The sequence below is a fragment of the Penicillium canescens genome (genome assembly GCF_028828765.1).
Source record: "Penicillium canescens strain IBT 15451 chromosome Unknown utg000006l_segment0_segment0, whole genome shotgun sequence".
NCBI classification, from domain to species: domain Eukaryota; kingdom Fungi; phylum Ascomycota; class Eurotiomycetes; order Eurotiales; family Aspergillaceae; genus Penicillium; species Penicillium canescens.
Genome location: NW_026703968.1, coordinates 1,468,996 through 1,485,786, shown reverse-complemented (window position 1 = coordinate 1,485,786; position 16,791 = coordinate 1,468,996). Strand labels below are relative to the sequence as shown.

General features: G+C 48.7%; 5 protein-coding genes across 5 annotated transcripts; 3 read left to right on the top strand and 2 right to left on the bottom strand.

Annotated features, from left to right (window-relative positions):
* Positions 1-35: 35 nt before the first annotated feature.
* N7446_009520 (GRAM and VASt domain-containing protein) lies at positions 36-3,982 on the top strand (the record flags this gene model as incomplete). The annotated part of the gene is made up of 3 exons (XM_058518265.1): positions 36-442; positions 508-3,200; positions 3,261-3,982. The coding sequence occupies 3 exons, from the start codon at positions 36-38 to the stop codon at positions 3,980-3,982; spliced, it is 3,822 nt and encodes a 1,273-aa protein (XP_058369053.1).
* An 860-nt stretch (positions 3,983-4,842) lies between these two features.
* On the bottom strand, positions 4,843-5,724 carry N7446_009519 (uncharacterized protein; the record flags this gene model as incomplete). The annotated part of the gene is made up of 1 exon (XM_058518264.1): positions 4,843-5,724. The coding sequence occupies one exon, from the start codon at positions 5,722-5,724 to the stop codon at positions 4,843-4,845; it is 882 nt and encodes a 293-aa protein (XP_058369052.1).
* Positions 5,725-6,406: 682 nt separating this feature from the next.
* On the bottom strand, positions 6,407-8,023 carry N7446_009518 (uncharacterized protein; the record flags this gene model as incomplete). Its single annotated transcript, XM_058518263.1, has 1 exon — positions 6,407-8,023. The coding sequence occupies one exon, from the start codon at positions 8,021-8,023 to the stop codon at positions 6,407-6,409; it is 1,617 nt and encodes a 538-aa protein (XP_058369051.1).
* A 1,703-nt stretch (positions 8,024-9,726) lies between these two features.
* On the top strand, positions 9,727-10,723 carry N7446_009517 (thioredoxin family protein). The gene is made up of 3 exons (XM_058518262.1): positions 9,727-9,776; positions 9,877-9,952; positions 10,009-10,723. Exons 1-3 carry the CDS (start codon positions 9,734-9,736, stop codon positions 10,298-10,300), a joined length of 411 nt encoding a protein of 136 aa, XP_058369050.1. The 5' UTR covers positions 9,727-9,733; the 3' UTR covers positions 10,301-10,723.
* A 1,290-nt stretch (positions 10,724-12,013) lies between these two features.
* N7446_009516 (putative ABC transporter) lies at positions 12,014-16,631 on the top strand (the record flags this gene model as incomplete). Its single annotated transcript, XM_058518261.1, is given in 5 exon segments — positions 12,014-12,407; positions 12,463-13,020; positions 13,074-16,336; positions 16,351-16,536; positions 16,602-16,631. The coding sequence occupies 5 exon segments, from the start codon at positions 12,014-12,016 to the stop codon at positions 16,629-16,631; spliced, it is 4,431 nt and encodes a 1,476-aa protein (XP_058369049.1).
* Between the last annotated feature and the right edge of the window lie 160 nt (positions 16,632-16,791).

Genomic DNA, 16,791 nt, shown 5'->3' with positions numbered 1-16,791 from the left:
GCCATCACCTCCACATCCTCCGCACTCCTTCAAGAATGGCCGAGTCTTCTTCCTCAAGCCTGAAAGGCGACAGAAGGTCACACCGCTCCTGGACAATCTCAGCTGAATCCAGTGCAATCGAGAGCAATGGTCGGTCGTCCGTGGACTCCAACACCGAGAGGCCGAAGACACAGGGTGGAGAAGTAGCAGATCCCAACAGGGCTGGTCCCAGTGGATTCTCAAAGCTGCTCGAGGCACGTCGGAGGCGAAAGAAGAACAAGAATAAAAAAAATGACGACGAGCCGCCGGTACCCAGCGTGCCCCTGGACCATGATCTACAAGCAAGCCAATCCAACGAATCTCGCAATGGAACTTCGGCAGGCAGCTCCTCCGTGGCTGAAAGTGCTGCGGCGCCAGAAGGAGAGGTCATCAATCTATTAACGGATGATTCTGAGCCGGACAGGTAAGTCGAATACCCTGATCGCTTGCGCCTTGTACTGCTCCTGACTTGTCTTACTTTCGCTTTAGGACTCCACCGCTCACCTCCCATAACTCGCATACCGGATTTTACACCTCGTCCTCGCCATTGATCAAGACTACCTCGGTAGATGCCGCAGATACGGAAGGTTCTCAAGCTGATGTCGAATCGGCAATTAGCGGTCCTAGTGCTACTGGGTCAGACTCGAATCAGGGTGAACGGCAATCCAGACGCCCGACCCAATCTAGCCTCGCATTGGATGTCCCCGCCGATCCAAACAGCAAGCGACGGAGTGCGTCTCCCGGAAGGCGGTTCAAAGATGCTTTCAGCTCAGACAAGAAAGCACCTGCCGATGCCCCCGACACCTCGTCAGCCAAGTCTGGGGCGAATAAAAGTGGGCGGAGTCTGTTCGGGGGCAGCCGGCGAAGCAGTCTCTCATCCAAACGAGCTCAAGCGACTCCCGATGAGGTCCCTCCTATGCCGGCACCCATTCGCACTGATCTGACAGATAATAAGCCTCGTTCGCTTGAAGCGAGCCCCATGCCAAATACCCCTCCGCATACCGCCATTCCGGCCCCAGCAACAACAGTGACTCCTCCTACCCCCACTGAGCACCAACCTCTCATCCCGCAAATCATGTCCAACGATGTGACCGATTCACCAGAGTCTATCAAGTCTAGAAATTCCATATCTTCCGGGACCGGAGTCACCACCGTCAGTCCGTCTGGGAACATGATATCTCATCGGCGGGTACGATCGGCTTCCGCAGCTCATGGCCCGAGCAAATTATCCAATTCAGTCTCGGCATTGACACCTCTCGAAGAAAAAACTCCCGGGGCGAAGACCCCGAACCCTCAGCAAAGTGGCTTTTTCTCTTCCGTGTTTTCGGTTGCCCAAAATGCGGCATCCTCGCTAAGTAACAGCCTAAACGCCCAGCAGAGGAATCGTCCCAGCTCTCAACCGACTGCGGTTGACCTTGATCAGACCCCAATCGATGGTCCTTCAGACGAGGTAGAACGGACTTTTGAAAATGGGAGCAAGGGCGAAGAAAGCAAGCCCTCTGCAGTGGAGACTCTTGGTGCCGGAGACCTCAACTTTAGCCACCTCGAATTCGACGCACAGCCAGGCCAGGTCATTTCAACCACCGATGGGGTGGTGATCACGAAACCTGGAAGTCCGCTTGACAAGCGCAAGAACACTGCTGTCTTTCAGCGGGATGAGGCGGCTGCCAAACTTGAAGACCAGCGAGCTGCGCGTGCTGTTCAAGTAGCATATGAACGGCCCTCGGAGCTGTCTATGATTGGCCCACCTGTAGACGAGGTTCTGGAGCTTCAGTCTACAACTTCGCTTCCGAGAGATCCGCCAATGATGGGTGATCAGACTCCTCCCAGTGGTAGTGTCCTTGATGGGGACCTCACCAGTGGCATCAAACGGAGTGGGAGCGTACGCAGCAGACTTGCCCGGCGTCATCGGGGCTCATCTGGGGCAACAACCTCAACTATCGGAGCAGCTGCCGTCAATGCTATCGCATTGGGTGCTCCTGGTGCCAATGCGAGTGTACCTCGGTTGACCGGTTTCGCTGTTGCAAGCAAGAAGCGCAACAGAGACTTCCACCAGTTGTTCCGAAGCGTGCCTGAAGACGACTATCTAATTGAAGATTACAGTTGTGCGTTGCAGCGTGAAATCATTCTTGCTGGCCGCATCTACATTTCAGAAGGCCACATTTGTTTCTCCAGTAACATTTTAGGATGGGTTACGACTCTTGTGATCAGTTTCGATGAAGTTGTTGCAATCGAAAAAGAGAACACCGCGATGGTCTTCCCCAATGCAATTGCCATCCAAACCTTGCACGCTCGCCATACATTCCGAAGTTTACTCAGTCGTGAATCGACATATGACCTTATGGTCAACATCTGGAAGATAAATCATCCGTCCCTCAAGAGCTCTGTGAATGGAACCCGCGTCACTGGCACTGGTGATAAGACAGAGAAGGTTGAGGATGAGGGAAGTGACTCCGAGAGCGACGTCTCCGACGAAGATGAAATATACGATGAGGACGAGGAAGGAGACAATGCCGACAGCTTCTTTGAGGCTGGCGGCAGTGCTAATGCCAGTGCAACATCTTTGCCGGTGAGAGCGGGTTTAAGTCGCAAGACTTCGAGTTTATCCGCAAATGCAATTGCACCTGCATCCGGAGCAACCACCACCGGCGCTACAAAGAGCGGCGACAAAGGTGCTTCCAAGGACGCACCTCCTGACTTCCCTGGTCCTGTTACACATGCACCTACCGAATATGTCGATCCCAATGGGCAATACGAAAAGGTCATCAAAGACGAGACCATCCCAGCTCCCCTTGGCAAAGTCTACTCTTTGGTCTTTGGTCCAGCATCCGGCGAGTTCATGACCAAGTTCCTCGTTGACAACCAAAAATCCGGGGAGCTGCAGTTTGAAAGCACGGCAAAGGGGTTGACAATCGAGAGTCCCATCCGAAAGTATTCGTACATCAAACCTCTGAACGGGGCCATTGGCCCGAAGCAGACCAAGTGTATCAGTACCGAGAACTTGGACTTTTTAGATCTTGAAAAAGCAGTTCTCGTTACGCTGAGCACTCAAACGCCTGATGTCCCTAGTGGAAATGTGTTTGCTACCAAGACAAAGTACCTTTTCACCTGGGCTGCAGACAACAAAACCCGCTTCCTCATGACCTGTACCATTGAGTGGACAGGTAAAAGTTGGTTGAAGGGTAAGTTAACTGTGTCGATCAGTGATACGTTCTGGATTATAGATTACTGACTGTTACCAGGTCCAATTGAAAAAGGCGCAATCGATGGTCAAACAGCATTCGGTAATGAGCTTGTTAAATCCCTCAATATCGGAGTTGTTCCTCGCGGACGTGCAAACGGTGCTGGACGCGGCAAAGGTCGCCGCAAGAAGGGCGATGGTACAGGCCGAGAGTCCACCGCAGCTGCGTCATTGAAGGTTACTGTGGACTCCAACGTCGGAAAAGCCGATTCTTGGGGACTATTCGAACCGATTCGACCCTTACTAGAGCCTTTCGCTAGTCTTCTCAGTCCGCTATGGAGTGGCAACATTGCTGTCATTCTCATTGGTATCCTGTTCTACCTGGCTTTCTTCAAATCATCATCGTCCTCATCTATGCTCGCACATGAAGTTGGGTGCCCTGGTTACAGCTTACCTCAGAGGCTGGCTGCATACGAGGAGATGTGGCGCCGTGAGGAGACCGAACTTTGGAACTGGCTGGAAGACCGTGTCGGCATGGATGGAATGGTCTTCCCCAATTCATACCGTGCCCCCGAGCCACACCCGCCTCGGAGATCATCTGGAGGCAACGCGGCCGACGAGCGTGAGCTAGCCTCAAGGCTTCGTGAAGAGAAGGTCTCGGACCGTGAAATGGACCATGCTATTCGCACGACGCGCCAACGCCTCGACGTTCTTGAGGAGATGATGAACAAGCGCAAAACCCAATGGGAGGTTAACGAATCAATTCGGAAATCTGAATTGTGATCGCCACGCCTCATTGGCTCATCAATCCCTCTCCCTCTCCGCGTGTATTCTATATTACCTCTTCCTCCTCTCCCCGCGCCCCCCAACAACCATCTGGGTCTATCTATGACCTCCTTCCACACTACACAAAATTATTTTCCTTGTTTCTACAATCTTTCTCATTCTCAGACATTCTTTGGGTCGTCTTTTGACGTTATGGCATCAAGCAGAGCTGCGCCTGGCTGTTGACATTCACCCTCCCAAACGTTCCTCGGAACCCCACAATCTTTTACCTACAGTCCACCCTTGCCTTTCAACCAACGGGCAGGCTTTTCCTTACATGTACATGAGCGCCAACTATATTGTCTCTACCGGCCTACGAGTCGCTGGCTTTCATTTCTTTACACTTTTCTTTCTCATTGTTTATCTGAGCGTGCTGGTTGCTTCTGCCTTTGCTCTGTGGGCAGTACTGTATCTTTGAAAAATGTCTCATACAAGCGTGTTTGTGCTTTTCCCTTGGGGGTCTTGGAGGGTTGCCACCTGCCATTTCCTAGCTTTACTTTGTCAACTTGGGCTTTCTTGTGAATATCTTAGCCAATGCCAAGTGATTTACATATGATCTTAGTTCGTGTGGTATCTTCAGTTTCGTATGTGCAGCACTATTTGATAACCTGATTCTCCTTTCTGTTTGTTCATGTAAGGCAATACGTACAAATTCACGACTGTCAAAAGCAGACCAGAGCCATAAGTCCGAGTATTTGGCGCTGTGTGTGAGCAAAGATGTTGGTTACGTGACAGTTCCTTCTCAACGGCAGGTAACGTCTCTTGTGCTTCAGTCAACTCTTGAAACATGCCACACCCCCGATTGGCCTGGTTCCGCATCATTGTTCCCGTCCCTGCCCCTGTCCCTGTCCCCGTCCCCTGGTACTTTGCCTCCAACTGCGGTATGAAACATCTCTTCCACTTCTCGATCCCCCACTGGCACCACTGCCTCTGCGGCTTTCACCACCACCGCCTCCTCCTCCTCCTCCGGAATAACTGCTATGTGAAGAATCGCCAGCACCACGGTCATCAGGTCGGCGGGATTCGGTGACCAAAATTCGGCAGTAGTAGGTAAAAAGCTGGTAGTCTAAATCCCGCCCCAAGTTGTCCACTTCATCGCGGATAAAGGAAACTCTGATTATCTCACTGGACAACGCTTGGAGGAGACGCCGGAGGGCAACAGTACAGGTAGGCTCATGACCCTCCATCTTCAGCCTATTGAACTGATTCTGATATGCCATAATGAAGTCGACAGCTGTGGAGTACTGATCACGTCTCAGGTTTTCCCATTTCTCCAGTTCGCCCGCAAGATAGGATGCATGATCCGGCAGACTCATTGTTCGGATTGATTTGAAGACCTCGTCTGCAAAGGTAAGTTGAGGCGCGTAGTCTCTGACTTTCACTTGGATTGATGTCTCCACTTGGTCGAATAGCCACCGGGAAACGATGGAGGTCCAGTATTTCCATTTTCTGTAATCTTCGTGGTGTTGTTGTGGACGAGGGAGGCTTGAATCCAAGAGACCTTCCAGCTTGAAAGGTCGTAGGACATGCATAATTTCGTTGCCCCAGCGTGTGGTGCTGGACTGGGGAGTAAGATTTGAGATGCCCAGTAAGGTAACTGGGATTTCTTTTGGCAGATGTGTGGCTTGGGTGAGTGGAGGTGATCGACTCATCCCAGCGGCGTGGTTGCGGGCCCCAGAGGCGCGGGAGCCGGAAGCCATGGTTGTTTGGATGGAGGATGCAAGTAGCCCAAGTGAGGAAGTGACCTTGATGAGTCAAAATCTCCAATGAATTAGCTTTCTATCCTTAAGGGTAGAGTTGCAGCTCATGCTGTAGAGACATGGGCCGGTCAACCTTTAGTGAGAGTTTCTGCTGAAGACACACGTCTTTTCCCTTTGAAGATTGTCTGGGGGCTAGTTTAGAAGAGGGAAAAACAAATGGCGGAACTCACGGAAAATCAGACTCCTTTTTTTTTTTTTTTTTGTAGCTTTTCAGATTCTAGCCAGATTCACAAGCCATAGGGATAAGGCTAGAGACAGTCTTTTGAATCACAACGTGCAACATCTAGATGTTCAACTCAACCGTTGATAAATTCCTTTTAGCCACATTTCTTTCCCCTATGTCTTTGGAGACGTTTAGCTGGGCCTATGACTTGTTAGGTTTCCTGACTTAGGGCCAGAGGGTCACGTGCATCTCATCTGGCCTGGAAGGTTAGTCCATTATATGAAACTGAAGTTTGGAAGGTGGTACTTGGATTGAAAACGGCTACGGTAAGTCCTTCCTGTCAGGGGATAAGAGTATATTGTACTATTTTTTATGAAATGAAAGTCTCCCAATATGTGCCATCTCACGTCTCGTGTATATTATCTGCAGTTAGAGTCCCTCAGGCGAGAAGGCACTCTGTTAGACTTGGACATCGCCGCGTGCCACACCTTGCTTCTTGGAGGAAGCGATAGCTTTGTTCCTCACCACTGACGTCTCCCATGCTTTAATCCCGGAGTTAAATTGATCATCAATTTGCTCAAGCGTCAAGGAAGCAGTCTCCGGTACCAGCAAGAAAGTTAACACCGCTATGACGACAGTAACGCCAGAATAGAAGTAACCGACATTAGGGCCCATGTCTCCATAGTACGGGCTGAGCATGTACGGAGTCCAGAATGTTGCGCCAAAGGTGAATATACCATAGAGGATTGTTGTGCTTGCTTGCCCATAGGTGCGAAGCGAGACACTATGCATTTCAACGGCGGATAAATTAGCAGTCGCCGCAATAGTTCCACCGAAGACAAAAGCCCACAGGCAAAGAAGAACAACCACCACAATTTTTGCAATATCATCCATGCCAAGGGCTGTATTGATGGAGGAAAGAACAAGCATACAGGTGGCCATGACGATGTAACCTGATAGACTGGCAACTCTTCTGCCGCCATATTCGACAATAAACGGGCCAAGGAATGATCCTCCTAGGATGCACAGGCCGATGATGACGTTTATTAGATACGGGTTCTCGATGCCAACACCTTTCAGAAACAATGCAGCGTATGGTTGCACAAACTGAATGCCGGAGATAGTCAGGCCAACCATAATAAAACCAGATATTAAGGTGCGACGAATGTGCTTCTTGCGGTAGATATCAAAACAGGAGACCTTTTTCGCGTGCTCGCGCTCTTTCTCAAGATTCGCTTTGATTTTATCAATCTGAGCTGTAATGTCGGGCGAGTATGGGTTTTGGCGATAAAGCACACAGAATGATTGGCGCGCCTCTTCTTCTCGGCCGTGGCCCATAAACCAGCGAGGAGACTCAGGGAACATCAAAATTCCAGCACCAAGAATGAGACCCAACGGGATCTGGCACAGGATGGGTGTTTTCCACTGCCAGTCATTATGCGGCTCCAGTCGGGCAGACCCAGCACAGACTGCGGAAGATGCAACATTTCCCATGGCAAGCCCAACATTGTAAAGGCCCAAGGAGATGCCACGCTTGCTGGCAACAATGCACTCCGAGCTATATGTGACACTGGATGCCATGAGCTGACCAACACCCACTGCACTGATACACTTGCACACCATATAGTGAAGAAAGCTTCCACCTGTGCCAAGCATTCCAGCAGCACCAATGATAGCCAGCATGCATCCAACCTGGATCGCGCCCCTGCGTCCAAAGCGATGGCTCGTCAAGGCTGAAACCCCACCCCCGATAGCAATGAACAGATAGCTCAAGCTTATCAGGGATTGCTGGAGTGGTGTCAACGAGCAAACTTCGATCCTGATGTATGTATTCGGATCGAGAACTTGCTCGCAGGTTCCGAATGCTCGTTTGTATGACGGCATGATCAAGACGGTGCCGGAATAGCCGTTGTCGAAATTTGCGATCCACGCGGCAAACGCGGCCCATAACGATACGCGTAACATGGAGCCGGTTGTACTTGGGGCTTTTTCTTGTGCAGCGGTCGCGGCATCAGCAAGCGTGTCGTGGGTGTTGATCTTGGACTCGGCTTCTAACCTTGGGAGTTGGACCCCCATTTTGGTATACTGACGAATATATAGAAGCTAAGTGATGAAAGAGGGGTTTGAGATATCGACACTGACAGAAGATCGACGGAGATCCGCGGCATATAACTCTTTGATAAGTGCTTGGCTAAACTGAGTTTCACTGCATTCTCCTTGCATACCAGATCTACAACGTACGTACACTATTTGTCATGAGGAATTCTAGCCAAGTGGACTACCAATCATGGATCGTTTTGAGAACGAGTGCGTTATCATTTATTCTTCACAATTATGGTGAATCTGGATAAACCCACTTGATGATATCACCATTGGAAGTAGAAGGAGTCAAGCATTTGCGAACAACCACATCTTTTTCATGTCGAATAGAAATTGCGCGTGAGGACAGTAGATGAACGGATTAAAATCCTTTGAATTCAAACATGCTGTGGCCTGGAAACTGTGGTACTATGGACTCAGAATATTGTGAACTGAAAATTAACCGACTCCTTTAGTTGAGGAACCCGTCGTAATGGTCTTTTTATACCTATCCACAATACATCAAACATTGTGATTTTGGGGATTCGGATCCTCATACATCTTTACCATTGCTGGCTTCAATTATTTGGGGTATTAAAGGACATTCAAGACATGTATGCAAGAAGTTCGCGGTAGATTGAGCGATCATCAGTGGATCTTACTGAGCTTAAAGTCCCGAATTAGGTTTGTCCCGGACCGAAATGATGTAGGTCCCACATGTTAAGCATAAAATTATGAAAATCATCAGAGACGTGACTCCCGTGGTCTTCGCATCAAATTCATACACCTCAGATACAGTAGCGTGTTCTGTTTTCAGGGCTAAAAAAAACCCGTGGACCGCAGGGAGGTGCAGGACCAACCAAATTTTAGAATGAAAGGGTATTTCACCCCCACCAAGGTAAGCAATACATAAAGCCCCTTCCTATTCAGAATATATCGTGTAGGTATACAGCACAGTGGCAAAATTTGCGGGACTCATACCACCCTGACGCGTCGCAGACTGCTACCAAGATAGCATGGTATGTTGACCAAGACCTGATCTTGTTTCCGCGGTAGATATTATACCCGCAATCTTCAGCGTTTTTTACATACCATATCTGAGATATGCAGGCTTGAAGGGAATGCACGTGGGTGTGGTGATGAGTGTGAGATAATGGCTCGCGATAAAGCATAGCGTAAGCCATTTGCTGCATGTTCTATTACAACAGGGGGTCATAGATGTATATACAGTGCCACTGTTAAAGTATTGGACCCTCTCTACACGAAACCTCGAAGCGAAGTTATACAGTTCCATGTATTGTTTTCATCCTGATTTAGACTCTTTTTTTTCACCTTTTTTTTTGCCCATTTTTTAGTGCCCTAGGCTTTAGTTGTTTAAAAATGGTAATAAATAAAGGTGAGGCTATGGAAGACTCATGGTCTATAATTGTATTACACAAGGACATGACTTACTAGGGATCTGCCAGGATATATCGTCCTCATACTCCATCCAAATTAATGGCAGATACACTTAATTGATTGAAGTCATGATTAAGTTTACACCTATTTTAGAGTCGGTAGTATAGTGCTTACTTCTAACATAATCGAGCTGCGAGATATCTGCCCAAATGTCGCAATTCAAGTACCTCCAGATAGGGCATAGTTTGTGTCACGTGCCGACCAACCCAAGACGACTACTCCACCCCAACTTGCGACAGACAGGCAAAGATGGAGCTCAAGACGATTCTGATCCTTACCGCAATCTATATTGGTAATAATAACCTCTGCCACATACCTTGTTTACTCTTTGCAATCAAGTCCCGTGGCAGCTTCATAATGACAGTATCGAAACTGGAGCTGACCCCTCATAGCTGTCCGCGTATTCCTTAAGACTCGAAACTCTTCAGCACCCATCATGGCCCACGGAAAAGTCTCCGAGATCGACAAGTAAGAGAACATGTCCTCCGCGCAAGTAATGTCCAGTTCTAACATGCGCCCCATAGCGCCGTCATCTTCAAAGCCCTCACCTCCTCCGGCCCCGTCGTTGTCGACTTCTTCGCTACGTGGTGTGGTCCCTGCAAGGCCGTTGCTCCCGTCGTCGGAAAGCTCAGCGAGCAATACCCAAACGTTCGGTTTATCCAGGTGGACGTGGACAAGCTGCAATCCGTGGCAAAGGAACTGAGCGTGAATGCCATGCCCACCTTTGTGGTGTTCAAGGATGGCAAGGAGGTTGAGCGTGTTGTTGGTGGAGACATGAAGAAGCTCGAGGCCCATATCAAGGCGATCACCGCATAGTTGCTTTTCTATGGTCAACGAGACGAATTGTCCTATCAAGAATCCCGGAAAGGCCCCGATTCATGCTACATGTATCGGGAAATACTCGTCCCTCTCTACGCATAAATTATGAATCACGAATAAATCTTGTGACATACAATGTTGGGATGCACGTGTGCACCCAAAGTTTAAAGTACATTGGTCGGAAAAATGGTGCGAATCATTCCTATCAGAACCACGGACATTGTTTCAGATGACAATGCGGGCTTGTCGCGCATTTCATTGGGTACAGGTCTCGTGGGAGGTATTTTGGCCAACGATTGGTGGCCCAACTCCGAGTATGCAAGGCAGTGCTTCTATCCTGCAACATATTGGTTGGGTACCATGCCGCAAAGCATACAACTCTTGTTTCGGTCAGGAATGTATGAGCTTTTTTGGTACAATCTAGTGGATTGATACCGTTGTACAAGATATCGAAATCTAGGCCTCCACGTTCTCAGTATCGTAGTAATCATCATTGTTTGCCTCGGAAATTATATACATACCATCCCCAAATTTGGGCCGAGGATATCCCGAGAGGCTAACCATATCGGTCCAGGCGCAACGGCTTCGCAAAGTAAAGAACTGCCGTTTGATGCATTTTGTTTTTTAAATTTCGTGACTTCTAATGCATCCCAATCTAATCAGAGCATTATATGGTTAGGCGTCTATTGTAGAAGAATATTAAGACTCTCGATTTGGTGAGGACGAAGTGGGACTATGGTCTCTGAGATTCACGTCGCTCTATACATCTTCATCCTAGGATCGCAATACGGAAATTCACTAGTACCATTCATTCAATAATATCTAATCAAGGAATATCCTTGTTCTACGTGTAGTTCAATGTGTATCTTAAACTTTCCACCCCCGTAATGTGGCAGAGATGCTAAGTTAATTGGCTCTCTCTTAACCCCAGATATACCTCGGAAGCGACTCCGCGAGAAACCACGCTCTAGAACAAACTAGTTCCCAGCCATGTACAATTTATAATCCAATCTGTACGTCGCATCAGGAGTCAACATGACTCGTGTTGACTGGCATTGGGCTTAAACCCTGTTGGGACTCCGTCCGCTTGGCATCTTCGAATATGGTCACTCCACCGCGGAACAAGCCGTCCGTGGCCACTCCCCCACCTCTGCTTGCCAGTAGTTTTTCCTGCATGCGCATGGCAGCCATGCTTCGAAACGGAGATAATTGTTCTCCGACTCGGTGAGTCACCTGCCGATCCTCCCCAACACTGCCCTTTAGTTATGGACCCTTGTATGATCCAAGCGAGATGGCTCGGTGGAGCAGAGTGGGCACTAAGTAGATGTGTTAAATGTTACCGGACTTAATACAAGGGCAGCTCGGGCTTGGCTTCCTGATCTTTTTTCCCTAGGCACTTTTTTTTTTTGCTTCAGCGCAGATTTTGTTTCAGGGGAATCTGAGGTCGTTTTTCAGATTTTGTCTTCTCCAATCATTCTTGTTTGCTCCAACACACGCTCAGACTGCCATTTTCGAGTTTGAAGAGAAGTGATATCAGGGGGGTGGTGATCTCCCTGGTGAATCAGAGAGTTGGCGATCTAAGTTTAGTTGCTCAATCAACAGACTGTTCCTCAAAGAAGAGACTGCTGTCCACCAACAAATTTGTGAATCAGATCGAAGAATAGGTAGCACGAGACCAAACCCGGCGTATAAACACGCCCAATATACTCGATGTCACCGTCACCAAACATCGATGTCGTTGACGAAAAGCTAGTCATGGAGACAAGTAGAAATTCAGACGTGGACGAGTTGGAGACACATAGCTATGGACGACAGCTCGAAGAAGTTCGCATTGCCAACACGCAGGCCAACACCCCACTACAGGGGGGCGTCGATGTTGAACAGGCCGAGCAAGAGTTCTCAGAACTGAACAGACAATTCTCCAGCTCGCATCAAGCTCGCAGATTATCACAACAAGCATCTCGAGCTTCCAAGTCCGGTGCCAATGCAGATGTCGAAAAAGCTGCGAGCTCTACTGAAACCGATGAGTCATGGGACTTGGAGACTGCTCTTCATGGCCAACATGCCGCCGAGGAAGAAGCTGGAATCAAAGACAAGCATATTGGTGGGTGCTTCTCGGCCTTGGAATGAGAATGAGACGTGGTGCTGACTGCTCCCAGGTGTAATCTGGGACAACCTCTCTGTCCGCGGAATCGGTGGTGTCAAGACAATCATCAAGACCTTCCCAGATGCCATTATCGATTTTTTGAATGTTCCGGCGATAGTCATGGATATTTTTGGGTGGGGGAAGAAAGGACAAGAAGTCAACATCCTTAAAGACTTCCGGGGTCTTACACGACCAGGCGAAATGGTGCTGGTTCTTGGACGTCCCGGTTCAGGCTGCACATCATTTCTGAAAGTGATCTCGAATCAGCGTGTCGGATACACTGGGATTGACGGAGAGGTTCTCTATGGTCCTTATGAACACGATGTATTTGCCAAAAGGTTCCGTGGAGAATCTGTGTACAACCAGGAGGATGATATCCATCAGCCTACCTTGACAGTCAAGCAAACTCTTGGCTTTGCTCTCGACACAAAGACCCCTGGGAAACGGCCATATGGAGTTTCAAAGGCCGAGTTCAAGCAGAGGGTAATCGATACGCTGCTGAAGATGTTCAACATTGAGCATACAGCAAACACTGTGATTGGTAACATGTTCATTCGCGGTGTCTCTGGAGGTGAGTCTTGGGAATGAAAAATCTCGCAAAGCAATGTAATCTAATTGAAATAGGCGAAAGACGTCGCGTCTCAATCGCAGAGATGATGATCACTTCAGGGACTGTTTTGGCTTGGGATAACAGCACTCGCGGACTGGATGCTTCGACTGCCCTCGACTTCGCCAAGTCCCTTCGCATCTTGACCAACATCTACAAAACAACCACTTTCGTATCACTTTATCAAGCGTCTGAGAACATTTACAAGCAGTTTGATAAAGTTCTTGTGATTGACAGCGGCCGTCAAGTATTCTTCGGACCAACGTCTGAAGCAAGAGCATACTTTGAGGATCTCGGATTCCGCGAAAAGCCTCGTCAAACTACTCCCGACTACCTGACAGGAACTACCGATCCTTTTGAGAGAGAATTTAAAGATGGAAGAAGTGCCGAAGATGTACCTTCGACACCAGAAGCGTTAGCCGAGGCTTTCAACAAATCTGTGTACAGCGAAAGACTGGACCAAGACATGAAATCTTACCGCGCTCAAATTGCACACCAGAAGCAAATTCACGATGACTTCGAGATTGCCAACAAGGAAGCAAAGCGCAAGTTTACTTCTGACTCGTCTGTCTATTCCATTCCATTCCATATTCAGATCTGGGCCTTGATGCAACGTCAATTCCTCATCAAATGGCAGGACAAATTTGCCATGACCGTTTCCTGGATTACCTCTGTCGGTATTGCTATCATCCTCGGTACTGTGTGGCTCAATTCGCCAGCAACTAGTGCTGGTGCGTTCACCAGAGGTGGTCTTTTGTTCATCAGTCTGCTGTTCAACGGATTTCAAGCCTTCTCCGAACTTGCATCGACTATGATGGGTCGCTCAATCGTCAATAAGCACCGATCATTCGCTTTTTATAGGCCTAGCGCCCTATTCATCGCGCAGATTATTGTTGATACCACATTTGCGATTGCAAGGATTCTGGTCTTTAGCGTAATCGTGTACTTCATGTGTGGATTAGTCCGCGATGCTGGAGCTTTCTTCACATTTGTCCTGATCATCCTCGAGGGCTATGTGACAATGACCGTTTTCTTCCGGACGGTGGGCTGTCTCTGTCCTGACTTTGATTCCGCTCTCAAATTTGCCTCGGTCATTATCACCCTTTTTGTCTTGACCTCCGGATATCTGATTCAGTGGTCCGGTGCTCAGGTGTGGCTACGATGGATTTACTACATCAATCCCTTCGGTCTTGGGTTTGCATCTTTGATGGTCAACGAGTTCAAGCGATTAACTATGACGTGCACGACGGAGTCACTCGTTCCCACCGGTCCTGGCTATGGTGATATTGCACACCAAGTTTGTACTCTGGCTGGAGGCGAGCCTGGGTCGGCAATTATCCCGGGATCTAACTACGTCGCACAGACATTCAGCTACATGAAGGGTGACCTTTGGCGAAACTTTGGTATTATGATTGCCCTTATCATCGGCTTCCTTGGTACAAATCTCTACTTTGGTGAAATTCTTCAGTTTGAGGCAGGTGGCAAGACTATCACTTTCTACCAGAAGGAAAACGCAGAGCGAAAAGCACTCAACGAGGCTCTGATGGAAAGGAAGGCCAGCAGGCAATCCAAGACTCTTGATATGGGATCAAACTTGGATATTACCTCGAAATCCGTGTTCACCTGGGAAGATGTCTCTTACGAAGTGCCTGTTCCCTCTGGTACTCGACGTCTTCTTAACTCTGTCTACGGCTATGTCCAACCTGGAAAGCTAACAGCACTTATGGGCGCTTCAGGCGCAGGAAAGACTACACTGCTCGATGTTTTAGCCGCGAGAAAAAACATCGGTGTCGTCAGAGGTGATATTCTTGTCGACGGCAAACCCCCTGGCACTTCGTTCCAACGAGGCACATCTTACGCCGAGCAGCTTGATGTTCATGAATCTATGCAGACTGTACGAGAAGCTCTACGTTTCTCAGCCGATCTACGCCAGCCGTTCGAAACCCCGCAATCCGAGAAGTACGCCTACGTCGAGGAAATCATCACCCTTCTGGAACTGGAGAACCTGGCAGATGCAATTATTGGCACTCCTGATACTGGTCTTTCAGTAGAAGAGAGAAAGCGGGTTACCATTGGTGTCGAACTGGCCGCGAAGCCTGAGCTTCTTCTATTCTTGGATGAACCTACCTCTGGTCTGGACGGCCAATCTGCCTGGAACATTGTGCGTTTCCTTCGCAAGTTATCAGCAGCAGGTCAGGCTATCCTCTGTACAATTCATCAACCAAATTCTGCACTTTTCGAGAATTTCGATCGTCTTTTGCTGCTCCAAAGGGGAGGCGAGACCATCTACTGTGGTGACATCGGTCACGATTCTCATATCTTGCTGGACTACTTCCGCCGCAATGGCGCCGATTGCCCCGCGGATGCCAATCCGGCCGAGTGGATGCTTGATGCCATTGGTGCGGGCCAAACACGTCGGATTGGAGACCGTGACTGGGGTGATATTTGGCGCAGTTCTCCGGAGCTGGAGAAGCTCAAGCAAGAGATTGTCCAAATCAAAGCTAGCCGTGCTCAATTTGTTCAGGAGAACAAAGATGAAGCCGATGTGGAAAAAGAGTATGCCTCGCCTCTTTGGCATCAAATAAAGGTTGTTGGTCGACGAACCAATCTCGTCTTCTGGCGCTCCAAGAATTATGGATTCACTCGGCTTTATACCCATGTTGTCATTTCTATCATCACGGGTCTTGCTTTCCTCAACCTTGATGACTCCCGATCGTCGCTGCAATATCGGATCTTCGTCATCTTCAACGTGACTGTCCTCCCAGCTATCATCCTCCAAATGGTCCAGCCACGCTATGATATGTCCCGTTTGATTTTCTACCGCGAGTCAGCCTCGAAAACCTACAGCCAGTTTGCATTTTCGCTCTCCATGGTCATCGCAGAGATGCCCTACAGTATTCTGTGTGCTGTCTGTTTCTTCCTCCCTCTGTACTACATCCCCGGATTCCAGTCCGACTCCAGCCGAGCCGGGTACCAGTTTTTCATTATTCTAATCACAGAGATATTTTCCGTGACTCTGGGCCAGATGATCTCGGCCCTGACACCCAACAGTCTGATCGCATCTCAGATGAATCCACCCCTTACAATCATCTTCTCTCTGTTCTGTGGTGTGGCAATCCCCAAACCCCAAATGCCAGGCTTCTGGCGTGCGTGGTTGTATCAACTCGACCCATTCACTCGCTTGATCGGAGGAATGGTGGTCACGGAACTACACGGGCGTGATGTTGTCTGCTCGGCAGCTGAGTTGAATCATTTCCAAGCTCCTCCAACCTCACCTGCGGTGAATATATGAAGCCATTCTTTGAGAATGGTGGTAACGGCTATCTTGTTGATGAGGCCACGCAAGCTTGCAAGTACTGTGCTTATAAGGTTGGCGATCAGTTCTATGCGGCATTTAGCATGCACTTTGATCACCGATGGCGGGATCTGGGCATCTTTGCTGCGTTCATCGGGTCCAACTTGATCATCTTGTTCCTGGCGGTAAGTGGACTGGTTTTTTATCAATTTGAATCTGGGGACGCATTTGCTAATATGAGTTTTGACAGTCCCGTTTCCTGAACTTCAATCGCCGATAATACCAAAGTTGGCATGCTGATGAATGTAGAAGGGGGTGAGAAGAAAGATACATAATAATGTTATTTTTAAAAAAAGTTCGTAGACTAGAATTGCAGATGTCCAAAATATGAATACAAAAGCACTTTTCCCTCTTTTATCTGAGCTTTCAGACCCAAACAA